At 37.3% G+C, this 18,553-nt stretch overlaps 1 protein-coding gene across 2 annotated transcripts in view; it reads right to left on the reverse strand.

Moving 5' to 3' along the window:
- NKAIN2 (sodium/potassium transporting ATPase interacting 2) overlaps positions 1 to 18,553 on the reverse strand; it is a 1,168,326-nt gene that overhangs the window by 161,851 nt on the left and 987,922 nt on the right. For both annotated transcript variants that reach the window (XR_009738411.1, XM_061427380.1), the window contains exon 4: positions 8,176 to 8,376. Coding sequence is in view for 1 of the 2 variants with exons in the window: in XM_061427380.1 (XP_061283364.1) it covers positions 8,176 to 8,376 (201 nt within the window). In the remaining variant the exon portion in view is untranslated. The remainder of the gene's footprint in view (positions 1 to 8,175; positions 8,377 to 18,553) is intronic.

The raw sequence follows: 18,553 nt of genomic DNA on the forward strand, positions 1-18,553 counted from the left end.
TCCCAGGGCTGATCTCCTTCAGAATGGACTGGTTGGATCTCCTTGCAGTCCAAGGGACTCTCAAGAGTCTTCTCCAACACCACAGTTCAAAAGCATCAACTCTTCAGCTCTCAGCCTTCTTCACAGTCCAACTCTCACATCCATACATGACCACAGGAAAAACCATAGCCTTGACTAGATGAACCTTTGTTGGTTTTTTGCCATACATTGACATAAATCAGCCACCACTCCAGTATTCTGCCTGGAGAAGTCCATGGACAAAGAAGCCTGGAGGGCTACAGTTGATGGGGTCGCAAAGAGTCAGACACGACTGAGTGACTAACACACACATACACAACTAGTCACATAACTAATGTGTTTGACCCTGCAGTACAGGAAGGGAAGTGACTCTTAAGGCCCAGAAAGGAATTGGTAGAACAACCAGAACTGTGGTACCATCTTGGCATATAAAATCATCTTTCTGACCAAGCACCTTGCTTTTCTATGCAATTCATATTTGAGGAATCAGCAATAAAAGAAAAGGACTAATATTTCTGGAGAAACTTTTGAAAAACATACCCACCTCTGCCCTACCTCAGACAAAAGGACAAAAAATTTCTAGAAGTATATTATGTTTATAGTAATCTTTTAAACAGCTAGGTAAGTAATTCCTAGTGTCAGCTAGCATTAGCAGTCTGGGCTTTAGGGGAATGTATGGGGGATCCAAGACTGCCCTCTCAGCACTACCTGAGAATTAAATGCCTGCATCTTGTGCTGTGGCTCAGTCTGTAGGGACTGGGGAAGGAAGGGAGGAAAGAAGGAACAGAAAGAAAGAACGAAGAAACCACTGCTTTAGATTAATGGCCTCCAAACATTTTGGCTCCTGCATACCCTGAAATAAATTTTTCAAAATTCCACTTGAAACTATGTGGGCTTGAAACTATCTACATTTGAAATTCATATTTGATATTTTTCATCATTAGTTTAAATGGCTTCAAAAGCACTTTATTTTGGCATAGTATACCTATCAATGTATTTTAAAGATATATTATTTACTCTTATATATCCAGTGGAATTTGAATAGTGCTATGATATGTTCACTTTCTTTCATTTAAAAACACATGTACACACTTCTATAATGATGATTATGTAAAAAATAAAATTTCATTTTATGTCCATTTTTGATTAATACTAGAATGGGATGGAGTTTAGCATGAATTCTATTCTAGTTGTTTTTGTATTAGGTATTTATTTATCATAAATATATAATATAAATAAATATTTATTATATATAATACTATAAATATAAATATATTATAGATATTTATGGATAATATATGGATGATGTAAATATAAATATATAAATATATTATAAGTGATATATTACATAATATATTAGGTATATATTTATTTAGGAAAAATATTGTTCTTTCAAAAATAGAGAAGTAGTGAAGGCTTTTTGTTACAATGACATCACTCAACTTCTGCAGGTTCCTTGAAATTGGGTGCCACATTTACATATTTACCTATCATAAGAATTATTTCAAGTAATCTACCAATTGTAAGTCTATGAGGTTTTCCTTCAGTTTTAATGGAAGCAAAGAATTGGAAAGTTCTTGATTTGCAGCAGCAATTTCTGGGAGGTACACAAAGAACACCACCAAGATAAAATAAACAACAATTATACTTATAACTCTTTCTCATAAAGGCACCTAGATTAATCTGATGTATATAAAACTTGTGGGAAATATTTAATTTCAATATATTTGTTGATACAATATTTTTGTCCATGAAAAGTATGTGCCTCAAGTGTATTTGAATCAAATTATGGAGCTACAGGTTGTGTCCTGTGATTTCCCCTGTGCTTCTGTTTTGAAGCTTCTCTAGAACTCCTTGACAAACAGTGTTCCATATGCTTTCTGCTAGATCTTTGGCTGACTTACCTAACATAGTGATGGGAGATGCATGTCAATTGAGCAGCTTTCCAAGTGCTTCAGTAAGAGAGAAAGTATACAATTTCCTTATTTTTGCTTTTATAAAAAAAGTTTTGATTTTAATATCTGTGTGTTTTGCACCTTTTTTTCTCCCCTGATTTCATTGCACTCAAGCACATTTTAATGAATGCCTTAGAAATGCTGAATCACTGTGCCATTCTCCTGGGTCCCTAGATTGGGGGATAGAGGTGGAGAGGGAGATTTCCAGAATAGATTGCAAGACAGAGCTCCGTATTTACTTCCTAAATATTTGGAGTTGACCAGGTGCTACTACTTTACAGCTGTGAAAGTTAAAATGTTCGTTAACTCTTTCAAAATCAGTAAGTTTAAAAGCAGACTGTGCAAAGCACCGCTGTTAACACTAGTGTTTTTGAAAATCTTAAAGTTTTCTCTGTCAAAGATCGTTTAGGAATCTTTTTATCTCTAGATAGGGCTTTGTGTAACTCACTGTCCAAACTGTAACATTTTTTGAGAGTGAAAATAGATACACACACACACACACAAAAAAAAAATTATGGAGCTACAGGTTTGGCTAATTAGTTTTTGCAAAATGACAATTTCAGTAACGTAAATGGCCAAATCATTTTTCATTGCATAACAGACATACCAGATCAAACTTACATTTTGTCTTAAAAACACTGTCTTAATTTTTCAGCTCAAATATTTCAAATGTCATCCTTGCACTTCTGAATACAACAATAGCTGAGTATCATCTGCTCACACCATTTTTACCACTCACTTCTTTGAGATGGTGCAAGTTAACAACTTAGATTTAATATTTGCCATTTTAATAGCAATGTCCAAGGATACGTGAAAATCAGAATCCAAATCTTTGAAAATCAAGCTTCCATGGATGTGTTTCCAGATTATAGGGGAAAAAACAGCATGAGCAATAAGGCCCTTTACTCTCATATATGCACCACACACTTCAGCAACATTCAGAGAAACAACATGTGCCATTACCAGAACAACCCCAGGTCAACTTGGATAAAGTTTGCATTTAGAATTTTGCAAATTTCTTCACCAGTGTTATTCCTAGGCAAATCCTAGCAAGCCAGATAGCAAATGTATATCATTAACTGGAAACAATTGGAAACATCTGTTGCTGCTGCTGCTAAGTCGCTTCAGTCGCTTCAGTCGTATCCAATTCACGTGTGACCCCATAGACGGCAGCCCACCAGGCCCCCCGTCCCTGGGATTCTCCAGGCAGGAACACTGGAGTGGGTTGCCATTGCCTTCTCCAAACTCTATCCATTTGAAAGGCACATATTTTACCTTCAAAATTTGTTTCATCATGGTATGTTGAACAATTATTTCCATCATTTCAAGCACTCTACAAAGTTTTATAGAGAATAGATGTAACTGAAGGATAAACTTGGCATTGAACCTATTTTTTTTAGCTATGAACTGTGTACAGGAACCTTTTACAAAGTTTTCTGTGACTTCCCTGCTAATTTGTAGACAGCTTCTAAACCAGTTTTAATGGCTGCGGGAAATAGTAAGCTTATTTATGTTTTTACCAATATCCTCTACTGGTCTCTTAAAAAATTAATAGTCAACTTGCTTAGAAGTGTGTCAGAAGTAAAAGAAATAAAGGAAAACGAAGCCTAGCAATTTTGGTTGGAGAACTTCATGTTAAATTTAGAGATATTGGTCCTTTGGAGGTAGCTAAAGAAGAAAGGGATTTTGTCTTCCAATGAATTATCTGAATATGTTTCAAAATAAAAAGTTACTTCAGTTATTATGATAAAAGTTTCCCTTAGTGGTTCATTTATTTACCTTTCTTTGTAAAACTACTCCCTTTTCATTGTGTTGGTTACAGGAAGTGAGGTGTGTGTGTAATACAAATAGAAGGGGAAAAGGTGGAAGCAGTCACAGATTTCCTCTTCTTGGGCTCTAAAATCACTGTGAATGGTGACTGTAGCCAGGAAATTAGAAGATGATTACTTCTTGGCAGGAAAGCTATGACAAACCTAGACAGTGTGTTAGAAAGCAAAGACATCACTTTGCCGACAAAGGTCCATGTAGTCAAGGCTATGGTCTTTCCAGTAGTCATGTGCAGATGTAAGAACTGGACAATAAAGAAGGCAGAGTACCAGAGAATTGATGCTTTTGAACTGTGGTGCTGGAGAAGACTCTTGAGAGTCCCTTGGAAAGCAAGGAGATCAAACCAGTCAGTCCTAAAGGAAATCAACCCTGAATATTCTTTGGAAGGACTAATGCTGAATGCTGAAGCTCCAATACTTTGACCATGTGATGCTAAAAACTGACTCTTTGGAAAAGACCCTGAGCTGCCTAAGATTGAAGGCAGAAGGAGAAGAGGGCAACAGAAGATGAGCTGGTTGGATGGCATCACTGATTCAATGGCCATGAACTTGGGCAAACTCTGGAAGATGGTGAGGGACAGGGAACTGTTGCATGCTGCAGTCCATGGGGTTATGAAGAGTCAGAAATGACTTGGTGACTGAACAAAACCAAATACAGATGAGGTATATATACCTCCCTTCCCCTCACCCATGGAAGACATAGCTAATTAATAGTGGCATTCTTTGCTACTGAAGAGAAGTCTCAATTCTGGGGTTTCATGAATCTGCTACCCATCAGCTGATGCTGGCATGCTGGTTTTAAGTCTGTTTTCCTATACTTGGTACTGAGAAAAACTTAGATTAGCATGTCTGCCCTCCACATGTACTAGCTAAGAAATCTTAGGAAAGGCTTTGAGTCTGTCCTGCTACCCTCCCAGGACAGTTATACAAATCAAAAGATTAAATTCCCGTAAATGCATTTTGTAAACCATACAGTTATAGTCACATTTTCTGAAGAAATCAGATTCATTGTGTTGTAATGTAAACAGCATCATCTCTTTAGTTCGGCTCCTCCTGGGCTCTTTCCATATGTATTTATTTTATCTATTTTGTAGGTGCAGTTTAAAAAAAATTTTTTGGATTTTATTAAAACTGTGCACACCTGTATTCCCTTTGTACGTGATATCTGATCCTAACTAGAAGAAAATGCTGCTGGAGAAGGAGAACGCTGGAAACCTCACACCTGGCTGATCATTATGATGCTGTGGCAGTCCTTTCTGCTCGGCTGGAGGCTGTGTGATTAATAGCCTCTCTTCCCAATTATGTGGATATTATACTCTTCTTCCTTTGGCTGGAGATGGGAGATATCTTATGAATGTGCAATGCAAATGTGGGCTTTGTGAATGCTAATTTCAAAATCAGCTAGGAGTTGATTGGCAGGAAACCGAACAATGGGGTGACAGGCGTGCCAGGGGTTAGGAATCTGTGAAAGAGAGGCTGAGTGAAGGTGGAGAAAAAGAGCTGGAGAGATTTGGAGTTAATCAAGAGCCGTTGCTGGAACAGCAGCCATTTATGAAAACAGATCTAAGCCGGATATCCTGGAAGAGAGGGTAGCTTCAAAGACAGGTGAAAGAGAAGTGTGGGAGTTTAGCCGACTTCACAAAAAGCAGGACGGAACTAAGAAGCCAAGATGATGCCATAAATGCCACAAACGTATTCTCTGTACCACATTCCCAAAGTGTGTCTGTCTGCCCTGGGTGTGTACCCTGAGGAACCATGCCCATTTCTGACCTTGACAGCCTCAAGGTCATTTGTTTCTCTAGACGCCAGCAGGGAGCATCATTCAGGAAGCGTTCACTGGACTGGACCGAACTAAACATTGGATTGTCAGGAAGATGATTTGACGAACAGGAGAAGGGGAGAAGCAGAGATTCAAGCCACTGTTTCATCCCTTGTTGTTGTTCGGTCACGAAGTCGTGTCCGACTCTTCGCAACCCCATGGACTGCATGCAGGATGCCTTAAACACGGCAAAAGAAGTGATCAGAATGACTGTAGGAACATTTAGTTGGAAGGCTTCTGCTAACTGGGCAGAGCAAATTGTTCAAGATCAGCCCTGTTTTGGTTTGCATTCTAAAACACCAGTTAAGATGGGCTAGGTTTTCTATATAGCAGATGCTTTCAGCCCAAGGCTGGCTAGGCCATAACAAACCTAAAGACAGAAAGTGTGTGGAAACTTTTCCAAAGAAACTGGCTTGGGCTGCTGACTTACTCTCTCAGGTGATCCAGGCAGCATAGCAAAAGAACTACCCCAGAAGGAAGAGCAGGTGGAAAGGGCAGAGGTGAAGATGCCACATCCTGTGATGACCTGCTCAAACTATTGCTCCAGTCAGCTGGGGGATGTGTAGACAGGAGGATGGAGAACCAGCAGCTTGATATATTGGTCGCATCTGCTCTTAGAGACACTCCATCCATCTTCTCTACACTCTAGCCACTTTGCCTTTACAGATGATTTTTACTTATGTAAAAATATTTTTTTTCTTTGGGCAGTATGTCAGCCTTAACACATGCTTCCATGTCCAAATGTATTTCCTCAGCAAATTATCTGTGAACCAGAATTTCAGGGCAGTTTAATAAATCTGCGAGTATAGTTTATTCATACACACATTCATTCAAATAACTCTCTAAAATAGTCATATATTTAACTATCCATGCACACAGACTATATGTTTACATCATTCTTGATGATATTTGGAAGTTTTCCAAAAATTATGGATACAGTTAAAAAAAAAGATAAAAAGGGAGTTTCAGGGAAGGAACATTTTCTCTAAAATTCCTAACATGTAGGAAGACATTTTATCTGTCACTAAATGCCAGAAATATTTTACTTTTCCCATATGAGAATGAATGCTTCACTTAAATGAATTTTACATAATGAAATGACTAGTTTCATTCCATCAAATCTCACTTTACTTAAATATAATAAAAATGAACAGTTATAGAATTTAAAACTATCATAGAAGCTTTTTTTTTTTTTTTTAATTAAGAAGTGCTTCAGGTTGGACACATTCAAGGGAGATCACTCAGTGCTTTAGCCAAGAATGTAATTCAAATATTGTGGAAATAATTTATGCTGCTTCTCAAATATTTACAGTTCTTCCTCCTTTCTGGCTGAATTGTGATTGGGTAGGAATCTGTATCTAGTTCTGGACAATGAACTACGAGCAGTGAGCTTCCTCTCTCAAGTAGGAGCGTTTTTGTGCCAATGTAGACACTTCAGATCTCTTCCTGCCATCTGGCATGGCAACCATGATGACTGAGATGGTGGCTGTTCTCCTAGCCTTGTTTCCTTAGCGACCAGTGATTGGTAAAACTTCTTGCTCACCCATAAGAATAAACCTTTATGGTTTTTAGTCACAGAAACTTGGGAAGTGTTCATAGCACAACATATATAGTATATAATTATATATGTATATGCATGTTCATATATATTCCTCATTAAAAAATATAATAACTATATATATTAGTTATATAATCTAATACACACACATGTACTTTCTTTTGAAATTCCTGAAGAGTTTTATATGAACCAGCTGGTACCATTCTACCCAGAATATTTTATGTCCTGTTATTTAAGAATTGTGAGTTACTGTCATTCTCAAAGTAATTAACTAAAGAAAGGTAAAAAGAAGATTCTACTTGTATTATTTGTTGTTAAAGATTAAGACTGTGCACCTCAACTGAAGATCTATATACAGTCTAAGAAAATACACATAGATCTGCATACATGATCTGTAATAAGTGGAGACATGTATAATAAAGTTGCCTTAACTTTATGAATCCCACAAAATTACACATTTAGCATTAGCGAAAGTTCTCATGAAAGGAAGGTATTTATCTCTTTATCATGGGAATATAATGTAAAATAATGTTTTATATAACATAGTAATATATTATACAAATGTGTTCTATAAATATACAAAAGCAAAGGAATTATTTATAGCTCCAACTTTCTTCCTGTAGAGGGAGCATTATTTATTGGCAGAATACTATGAAAAATAGGAGTGTGATAATCTAGAAGTAGAATTCATAGAAAAGCTGAATTGTTTTGAAAAAGAGAGACGGTGATAAAAGATGATGGATGGTACCTGGGGGAAATCTAAGAAGAAGATTTTAAGGGAGAAGGGAATTCCCAGAATTAGCAGCATACCCAGAAAGAATCACTCAGTCCACGACATAGCCTGGTTTAACCTGACAAATCCCTGTTAAAAGTGGCGGTGATTAGGAAAAAGCACACAGGCACCTTCTACCTACAGGTTCCAACTGCGTGTGCTGAGTATACACAGAAATAAAACAGTTCGGGAAACACTAGGAGGAGTGGTTGGCTGTCAACACTTACTGCGAGGACAATCTGGAGGGAACTATGAGCCACTTCTATGTACTGGTACTCCAGAAAACACCCTGAGACCGTGATGTAGCGATGGTCTTCTGGGGCCCAGTCTGGGGCAGGAGTCACTGATGTCACCGTACATCCTGGTCCATTCTCCATCCACCAAGATCGGTGCATTGAAATATTAAAAGTCAGGATAAGGTCTGTTTCCTGCAAGAAGGCAATTTATAAGGATGAGAATTACTTCACAAATGTTAGCTTATTTGGACTGATGTGCTTTAGAGTTTCCCATTTTGAAATGTGTTTTTCCCCCTCCCCTTGCTGTGTTTTATATGCACAAAGAGCGAGTGTGCTCAGTCGTGTCCAGTTCTTTGAGACCCCATGGACTGTAGCCTGCCAGGCTCCTCTGTCCATGGAATTTTCCAGGCAGGAACACTGGGGTGTGTTTTCATTTTATAGAAAGAAAAGCAGCATCTAAAGCCAAAGTTCCACCTGGAAAATATGTGTCTGTTAATTTCATTTATGAAGGTTTGCCTGACTACAATAATATAAATAAGAGTATTATTAGTAAAACTGTCAGACTTACATTGTTATACTGAAGAATCTTAGCTTTTAGAACTTGTAAATATTACAAAGGGAGTGGTTTTAACTATTTTGTCAACTGAAGTTCATCTTAAAAGTGCTATTTTCCTCTCCCTTAAAATATTTACCTTTTGTACATTTTTTAAGGGGCTTACCTGATGACTCAGACTGTAAAGAATCTGCCTGCAAATGCAGGAGATCCTGGTTTGATCCCTGGGTTGGGAAGATCTCCTGGAGAAGAGAACGGCTCTCCGCTCCAGTATTCTTGCCTGGAGAGTTCCATGGACAGAAGAGCCTGGCAGGTTATAGTCCATGTGGTCACAGAGAGTTGGACACGACTGAAGTGACTAACTCGCATTGCACATTTTAAATGTTAAAACTATACATCAGTTTGGCAAAATTTAACATAATATTGTGGTTAGTGGTAAAATATGTAAGACCTTTACTTAATAAAACAGTATAGCTTGCCCCTCCATTATTATTTTAGAAAATCAGGATCTTTTCGATCTTGCCCACTTCCACTATAAAATTGGTCATAATATTTCTTAGAAAATATCATTAGCAAATTATTGAAGGGTGAAGATAGTTAAGTCAACAACTTTAGATGAGGTACAGCCTGTTAGGGGATGTGCAGCTACAAATGGAATGAAGGTAGTGTCTGAGCTACAGAGCTTGAAATCACATACACAAATGTGGAGCTACCAGTAGCACAGGGACAAATGTTGTTTTCCAGGAAGAGAATGGTTAGAAGAAATACATCAGATACATCTTAGTATTTAACAAGTCATGAGGGAAGATGATTTCTAACAGAGAGGTTCAGTGGTGGAAAGGGAATTATTTGTTTCAGTGATAAAGCTGCAAGATAATCATAGATGCCAGCTACTCTCATTCCAAAATGAAGTGCTTAATAGAAAATATTAAGATATGTCCACTTAAACTGAACTTATGAAAGCGTTGAACATAACTGATCAGGGAATTGGGGAGGGGAAAGAGTATTCTTTTAATGTGCTAAGTCGCTTCAGTCGTGTCCGACTCTCTGTGACCCTATAGACTATAGTCTGAGCTATGTTATGAGTCTCATCATCTCCATAGAGTGGTGGTAGGGAAGGGGATAATTTCTCTTTTCTTCAAGACTATTGAGAAAGGCTTCAAAATGTCCTTGGATCCTGGGAGATACAACAGATTAGTTTCTGACTCAGGCAAGATGAACTTCAAAATAAAGCCTATGACTGGAGCTACCTGTTAGGTGGTCAAAGAGTCTGGTTTTTATTGCATTGGTTGATTTTTGATGGTGAATCAGTCTAGTATAAATCCCACTTGGTTGTGTTGTGTAGTTATTTTTGTACATTGTTGAATTTTGTTTGAAAACATTTTGTTGAGGATATTTGCATCTATATTTGTAATAGGTATTGATATGTAATTTTCTGTAATGTGGTTATGTGGCTTTGGCATTAGATTAACACCAACTCATAAAATCAGTTAGGAAGTTTTCCATTTGCTTCTATCTTCCAGAACAGACTGCAGAAAATTGAGATAATTTATTTCTTAAATGCTTGGTAGAATTCGCCAGTGAAGCCCTCTGGGCCTGGGGCTTTCTGTTTTGAAAAGTTATTAATTGATATAAATATTGAATATACATATTTATATTCAGTATATTTAATGGACATAGGCCTGTTTCTTCTTGTGTGACTTTTGGTAGTTTGTGACTTTAGAGAAATGTGTCTGTTTCAGTCTGTTTCGTCTAGATTATCAGTCAATCTTGTAGACATGGAGTTCAGCTCTGTACTGAAGTCTCTCTTCTCTACTGTAGCAATGAAAATAAAATTTGTCTTGCCATGTTTAACAAGCGTCCAGTGAATTTTTTTCTTAACAGCTCTCATACCTTTCTCTTCCTTAATTTGCTCCCATTTCACAAAGTACCTAATTCACTAGCTTTTTTTAAGAATAGGTGAGTGACTAAGTCTGAAGTGTTTTTTACCTTAATTTTATATTAATTGACTGATATTTTGGCTGGATATATTCTTTTTTGTTGAAAATCATTTTCTCTCCGAACTGTGTGGACATTTCTCCATTATGTTCTAGTTTCTGTTATTACAGTTAATAAATCTGATGTCATTTTTTTCCCTGCAATTTTTTTATGTAACCTGTTTTCACTCTTTTGTTCTCTTTTGTCTTTTTGTTTCAAAAAGTGAAATAGTTCAAAAACATCAAAAAGTGTAGAAGATAGTCTGAAAAACCATTATACCCACCACTCAGTTTCATTAAATCTTATATTTGCTTTAAGACATTTTAAATAAAATTTTATACATATAAATGATGCCTCATCTGAGGTCTTCCTAAATATGATTTCCCTCTCTCTCCACAGATAATTACTATCTTGATTTTAGTGTTATTATGCTCATGAAAGTTTTTTGTAGTTTCACTGAATATTTACATATTTATTAATAATATAAAATGAAGGTTTCTTAGGTTTTAAATTGTTTATGTACTCTCATATATTTTGGTTCCATGTTATATTTTTAAAGTTTATTGATATAAAAAAAATTTTAGCTTCAAATCCTGAACTTCAGTAAGACAGTATCTTGATGGGTTTCTTTTGCACTTTGTTTGTAGAGCATCTGGAGGGTCTTTCCATCCAAGAGCCATTTACTTTCATTCTAGAAGTCAACCTACATTATACCTTTAGTGGTTCCCTCCCCTCGACTTTTTCTGTTACTGCATGAAATTCCTTTCAGACAAATTCCTATCTGTCTTCCAGGATTGATCTCTTACGTTCTTATTTTTTCTCTCCTATTGTTCATGTCTTACATTTCTCTTTAGTTTCTTGGAGATTTTCTTTACCAAGTCTTCCCAAACTTATGGAACTATATCTTTAATTTTTAATACTTTGAACTTTCAAGAGCTAATTCTTCTCCAATTATTGTTTTTATATAGTTAATATTCAGAGAAGGCAATGGCACCCCACTCCAGTACTCTTGCCTGGAAAATCCTGTGGACGGCGGAGCCTGGTAGGCTGCAGTCCATGGGGTCGCTAAGAGTCAGACACGACTGAGCCTCTTCCCTTTCACTTTTCACTTTCACGCATTGGAGAAGGAAATGGCAACCCACTCCAGTACTCTTGCCTGGAGAGTCCCAGGGACGGGGGAGCCTGGTGGGCTTCCATCAATGGGGTCGCACAGAGTCGGACACGACTGAAGCAACTTAGCAGCAGCAGCATAGTTAATATTGTTGAATTGTTTCCTGGCTATAACTTTTCTTATCTTCTGCATTCTTAATCTTTTAAATTGTGTTTCCTACATTGTTTTAGATTTATCAAAGTTACTTATTTTTACTAAATAAGTAATCAGATAAATAAATAATATTAACAGTAACTATTAAGGATCTATCATGTGCCCTAGGCAATGTTCCTACCTTCATGAGTGTTAATTTTTCAGTGGGTGAAATGGATAACAAATACATAAATGTATGAAAATATGTATGTGATGATTAATATATGCAGAAATATAAACTTAAGTAAAGAAATAGAGTAACAAAGAATTGGGTGCTGGGGGGGGAGTGTAATGCAATATTACATACATTAGTAAGAAAAGATATCTCGTTATTTTGTATTTGCACAGGGCTCTGAATGAAGTGTAGGAGTAAAGAGAGCAGGTATGGGACGAGCATTCCAAGCAGAGGGAAGAGCCAGTGGGAACACCCTTAAGATTTTCTATTATGTTTATTTTTTTCTGACTTTCCTATTTGAGCTGTTCCTTAGAACTCTCTCATAAAAGTTCATACCAAAGAGAAACTAAAACTTGATTGGCATTTTGTCATGCATCAGTGGGCTAATCAGCTGGTGTCTTTCACACATGATTACTGGGCACCGCCTTCCAAGTGCTCCGTTTGTAGAGATTGGTATAACTTTGTTCTGGGTCTTCCAGTTTACCTATGGCTACACACCAGAGCACAGCCTTCCTGGGTTGAATGGAGAGGAGCTGATGGTTTTGCTACATAATATGCAGACTTTTTTTCACTATACAGCCTTTAATTTAATGCTCATGTATTCAGAAACTTAGCTTGTACCTCCAGTATTCTCGCCTGGAAAATCTCCTGGACGGAGGAGCCTGGTGGGCTATAGTCTACGAGATAGCAACCTGTGCTTCAAAGGCGTAACCTATTCAGAGGAGAAGTATGGTTGCGTAGACTAAAGGAAGAGCCTTGGGGCAATCTAATTTCCTCTTGAACAGATCATTCAGTTCTTCCCATTTTCAATCCTGGACCTCACATACTCCTCCTCCTTCTAAATCCTGACTTTCCAAAGGGTTCCTTGCACACTGGAACCCACTGCATGATCATAAGTTTTAGGTTTTTCCATTTTTCTAAGTCACTTGCTAATCCTCTACTTTCTGTCTTCCCCAAACTGTTGACACTTCTTGTCCATTCTCTTTTTACTGTGTTCATCATTTTTTTTATTCTTTAGTATTATTTGGTGGAGTTTCAGGATGAAATGTAAGTGCATATATTCACCCACCAATCATTAATTGGATAGTTTCTAGAATTAGCTTATATTCTTATTCATTTTCATGTAATTAAACAGAGACCATTTAAACAAAAGGTCTTTGTGTTTGTGTGCATTATTTTAATCACAAAATATAAATTCCTGCTTGTAAAATAGACAATAGAAAGGCCCCCTTGAAGTCCCTTTAAGTGCAACAGAAATTCCTGAGGTGTGAACTGCTGTTCCATGCATAATTGATAGATTATTCAACTGCCATATGCTTTGTAATTTTGTGTTCAAAGTTATAAGGACTTTTGAGACAAAGAATGAGTCTTGATAGCACAGAATAAGGCATAAAATCGTAACCAATCCATACAACCAAATTTTCTATGGATTCACTCTGAAAAACATATAAGATAGGTTCAGAATTGTAAGATTCAAAAAAATTTTTTTAATCTAAAAAGACTTTAATAATTACATGTTCAGATCAGTATAGTGACAAAAATTTCTATCAGTATATTTATTCATCTCTCTTAGTAACTCTTCAAAAAGTTCAGATTAAAGGACCTCATTATGGTCATGTCATTTTTCAAAATAGCAGGGTCTGATGTGTTGCATGAAAGCTGTTATTAGGCTTATAAAGTTGTTTCTGATGGGGTTATATGTATTCAGGGCAATGTAAGAAGCCTAATTGCTCAACAAAAAATAAGCAAGCATTTGATTATTAAAAAAAAATAGGTTGACAAGTAAATGAGAAAATGATACTAGTAATGTCTAAGAATTTCAACATAAAGCTAAAATTTGCTTTCATAATTTATGGCATTTGGTGCATAATTTATTCTAATTGTAACCAACTGATTCTATATTGCAGAAGTTAGAAGGAGAAGGTCAGAGTGATAAGCTTTGAGTTGTAGTTTAAAAAGCCAGAAATATTTTCTTAGATTTTTGGAATTTTCTTACTTAGTTCCTCTTTTTGAATAATAATATTGAAATTTGATTCTCTCCCTGCTATAGATTGCTTAGTTAATGTCTAGAAGTCTAGTTGTTGGTATTCGAGTTCCAGTTCAGTCTCTCAGCCGTGTCTGACTCTCTGTGACCCTATGAATTGCAGCACGCCAGGCCTCCCTGTCCATCACCAACTCCCGGAGTTTACTCAAACTCATGTCCATTGAGTTGGTGTCAGTATAGTTACTAATAAATATTAATTGTTCATATACCATATGCAAAATACTCTACCAGGCCATGACGAACAGAAGAGATACAAAATGCAATCTCTAACATTACAGGGCTTATTTTGGAGGATGAGATAGATGGGGATAAAACATAACAATAAAAGGAATAATTTGATAAGTGAGAGATGTGGACCATTTGTGTCTGGGAACTCAGAGGGTGTGTTGCCTGTGGGCTCTGGTGGGACAGACTTTCAGAGATGGGAACGCTAGCTGGGGTCTAAAACAGGATCCAGGTTAGAAAGATCCACAACCTGGGGGGAAAAAAGATCATTTTAGGTAGCATAGACCAAATAATAAAAATTGTAGAGCTAAGAATATTTGTGTATTTAAGGACAAGTAGCCTTATTTTGGGGGTTTCCCAGGTGGCTCAGGGGGTAGAGAATCTGCCTTCAGTGTAGGAGACGCAGGAGACTTGGGTTTGATCCCTGGGTTGGGAAGATTCCTCTGGAGGAGGGCATGGCAGCCCATTCCAGTATTCTTGCCTGGAGAATCTCATGGACAGAGGAGCCTGACGGGCTATGGTCATTGGGGTCGCAAAGAGTTGGACACGACTGAGCACAAGCATGAGCCTTATTTTTTCATGAGGTGAGCATTTCTAAGGAAGAGTATAAAAGCATTTCAGAAAGATGCACTGGAGAGAGAATGGGGAATGACCTAAGTCCCAAACCAAATACCCTGGCTTATTGAAAGACTTTTGATCAGGGACAGGACATCGGCACTATCAAGCATGAACAGAGAGAGATTACAGTCAACATAATCAAGTCCCCTTCAGGACTGGGGTGGACAGTGCAGGAAACATGGTAAGACCAGTGCAGTCATGATGGAGTGATCACACGGATGCTGTGAAACCCAAATGCTTCATCTTAATCACCCCACACTATTCTGCTGTGTTCCCTGAGAGTCCAGGTAGGTGCGACCAGGACCACCTCAGAGGACTACTTAAGTAATACTTTAATACTCTCAGAGTCAGAATGGGAAATAGTCTAAATTACATTAAAACACACTTCTGGTGATGATATTAGAGGAATGCCAAACAAGCACATTTAATGGTATGAAGCAAACTTTAACAATAAAAATACTCTGGAAGGTCAAATATTTATATTAATAAAAGCATATATATTTAGATGTTAGAGCTAAGAGAAGCAGTTAGGATTGAACCTGTGATTTGAATGGCATTGGTAATTAGCTGAGGATATGGAGTTGGGATAGTGGGAAAGGCTATATTTGACACCAAGAATCACTTATTCTCAATTAACTCATTTTTTACAACCAATACACACTGAGTTAAAGTTTATAAGATCATCAGAAAGCACTGTGTTATATCTCATTGCCAGTATCTACATGTGGATACTAATTCATAGGAAACTGAAAAAGTCATTCAAATTATGATCATTCATTGCTTAGATTCATTCAAATTATGATCATTCATTTCCAGCTGGTGAACTGAATATTCTAACCCTAAATATAATTGTTTTCTTCTGTTAGTTATACAGTCTGTTTCTTTAAATATATAGTCCATAGAATTCTCTCAGCCAGAATACTAAACTGGGTGGCCTTTCCCTTTTCCAGGGGATCTTCCCAACTCAGGGACTGAACCCAGGTCTCCCACAATGCAGGTGGATTCTTTATCAGCTGAGCCACACGAGGGAAGCCCAAAAATACTGGAGTGGGTAGCCTATTCCTTCTCCAGTAGATCTTCCCGACCCAGGAATTGAACCTGGGTCTCCTGCATTGCAGGCAGATTCTTTACCAAATGAGCTATCAGGGAAGCCCTTAAATATAGCTATTTTCTTCTATTAATATATGCTGAAATCTATGCAAACCTGCTTATACATATAAAAACTCTATTGCTAAATTTATCCTGGTAACACAAGAATCAGTAAAAACAATTATTTGTTCCAGATTCCAGGAAGAAGGAGCTAAGAAAATATGGTTTTGAGAAGATACTCAAAATTACAAATGCACTTTATTAACAAGTTGAATGAATGTTGCACACATAGGAATGTAGCCCAGAACATAAGGGAGTTCGTATCAACCAACTCCAAAATCCAAAGATGCAATTCATCCTACTGTGATAAACTTAAGTAGATGGAACACTAAATATACCTCTGTGCCCCACTTTCTTCTAGAATTCTGGATTATGGGTAACTTTGGCATTTGGCTGATTATGGATCATAGTTCAGTATGATACCATTGGTATTGTTAGCTCCAGTTCCTGGCTCCTGTCTTTAGTTATTCAAGGAAAGATTAAGAATATGTTCCTGTGAGCATGAAAAACATTACAAACACTGCTCTAAAATCAAATGAGGAAAATCTGATATTTGGATTTCTAATATAGAATGTTTAAAGTTCATCACCATTATATGTTTTCATTATTTCTTGCCTAGAAACAGGTTTCTCATGTCTGTGTTGCAGTAAAGGCCATTATTTCACTTTTCTAAATCTTATTCTAATTGCCACTTTGGTCCAGATAAATGTTTTATGTTACCCCACAACTGGTCTGCACCCTCTGCATTGTGTGAGTATTATTGCAAAAGTTTTAATGAAATCCTCCTCAGTACTTCCTTTTAGGGATTCCCTGCCAGTAAAGAATCTGCCTGCAATGCAGAAGACCCTAGTTCAATTCCTGGGTTCAGAAGATCCCTTGGAGACGTGAATAGCTACCCACTCCAGTATTCTGGCCTGGAGAATTCCATGGACTGTGTATAGTCCATGGGGTCTCAAAGAGTTGGACACAACTGAGTGACTTTCACTCACTTCCTATTAACATCCTGCACTTACCTCTGCACTTTTTCCCTTTTAAATTATTTTTTATTAGAGTGTAGTTGCTTTCCAGTGTTGTGTTAGTTTCTACTGTACAACAAAATGAGTGAGCCATACATATACATGTATCCCCTCTCTTTTGGACTTCCTTCCTGTTCAGGTCATCACAGTGAATTATATAGAGTTCCCTGTCTATACAGAGTGTTCTTGTTAGTTATCTATTTTACACATAGTATCAATAGTGTATTTAAATTAATTCTTTGGGCTACCCCTTCTAACAGCTTTTCTTGATTAATTCCTTTCCTTTTTCAAGATCATAATGTTATACTTGCTGTGTGTGTGTGTGTATATATATAATGAACAAAATCATCTTGGTCCATTGTTTTCCTCTTGTGGGTAAAGGGGTATGTTAAACCCCAATATAGTCACTATTTCTGCTCAAGAAATGCATATTAACTCTTAGCTAGAAAAGAAAGTCTGCATTTTGAATATAAAGAATTTCGTTTCAAGGTGATCCTTGTATGTTGTGAAAGAGCTGTAAAGATGGAAGGGAGAGAAGGAGGGAGGGAAAGCAAAGGAAAAGATGGCAAGGAAAAGAAAGAAAGAATTCAATAAGGAAGCTGCCATACTATGTTAAAGTTAATTGAACCTCCAGGCTCAGAATTCTTGATTATTTTTTTACTTCCAAAGTTAGGACTTATCAGCAATGAGTGGGATCTAAGTTTGGCAAAATGAGTCTTGTCTCTTTCACACCCTTCCTAACAGATGCTAGAGGCAGAATTTTCTCAGCTGGTTACAATAATGAAAGATCAACTTCTCACTGACTTTATAGTTTTCGATGTAGTGAAACCTCTTCAGGCAGCTTTTCCTGCTGTTTTTTCACTTTCTCGTTTGTTCCCTCCCTGCAGGTATCTTTTCCCATTTTGTGAGTGTTCCTTTCCCGTCTAAGAGCCCTGTAAAGTGATCTGCATTCACTCTAGGGGATCAGGGAGGCAAGGACGGGTTAGCTATTTCAAGAGATTTCACTGCCATTTTGGCACTCATCTGAAGGCCACCGTATTCTTTGTTTTTCAAGCACTTGTATGTGGATTTTTAATTGTCATAGAGGCTGATGATACTGAAGGCTTGGTGACATTCAGGAACACAGAAATGTCCTCCTCAGTGGTCCCCCACCATCACTGGCCATCATTATCCCACCTAGATGTACAGTCCCCCCCAAGTACTTACATCACCATTTTTCCAAAGTTGGAAATGCTGGCTTGGATAGTATCTATGCTTGCCTCCAAAGATTTTAACTTATCAATGGAATTGAATTGGGAGGACAATCACA

This window comes from Bos javanicus, chromosome 9, assembly GCF_032452875.1.
Source record: "Bos javanicus breed banteng chromosome 9, ARS-OSU_banteng_1.0, whole genome shotgun sequence".
NCBI classification, from domain to species: domain Eukaryota; kingdom Metazoa; phylum Chordata; class Mammalia; order Artiodactyla; family Bovidae; genus Bos; species Bos javanicus.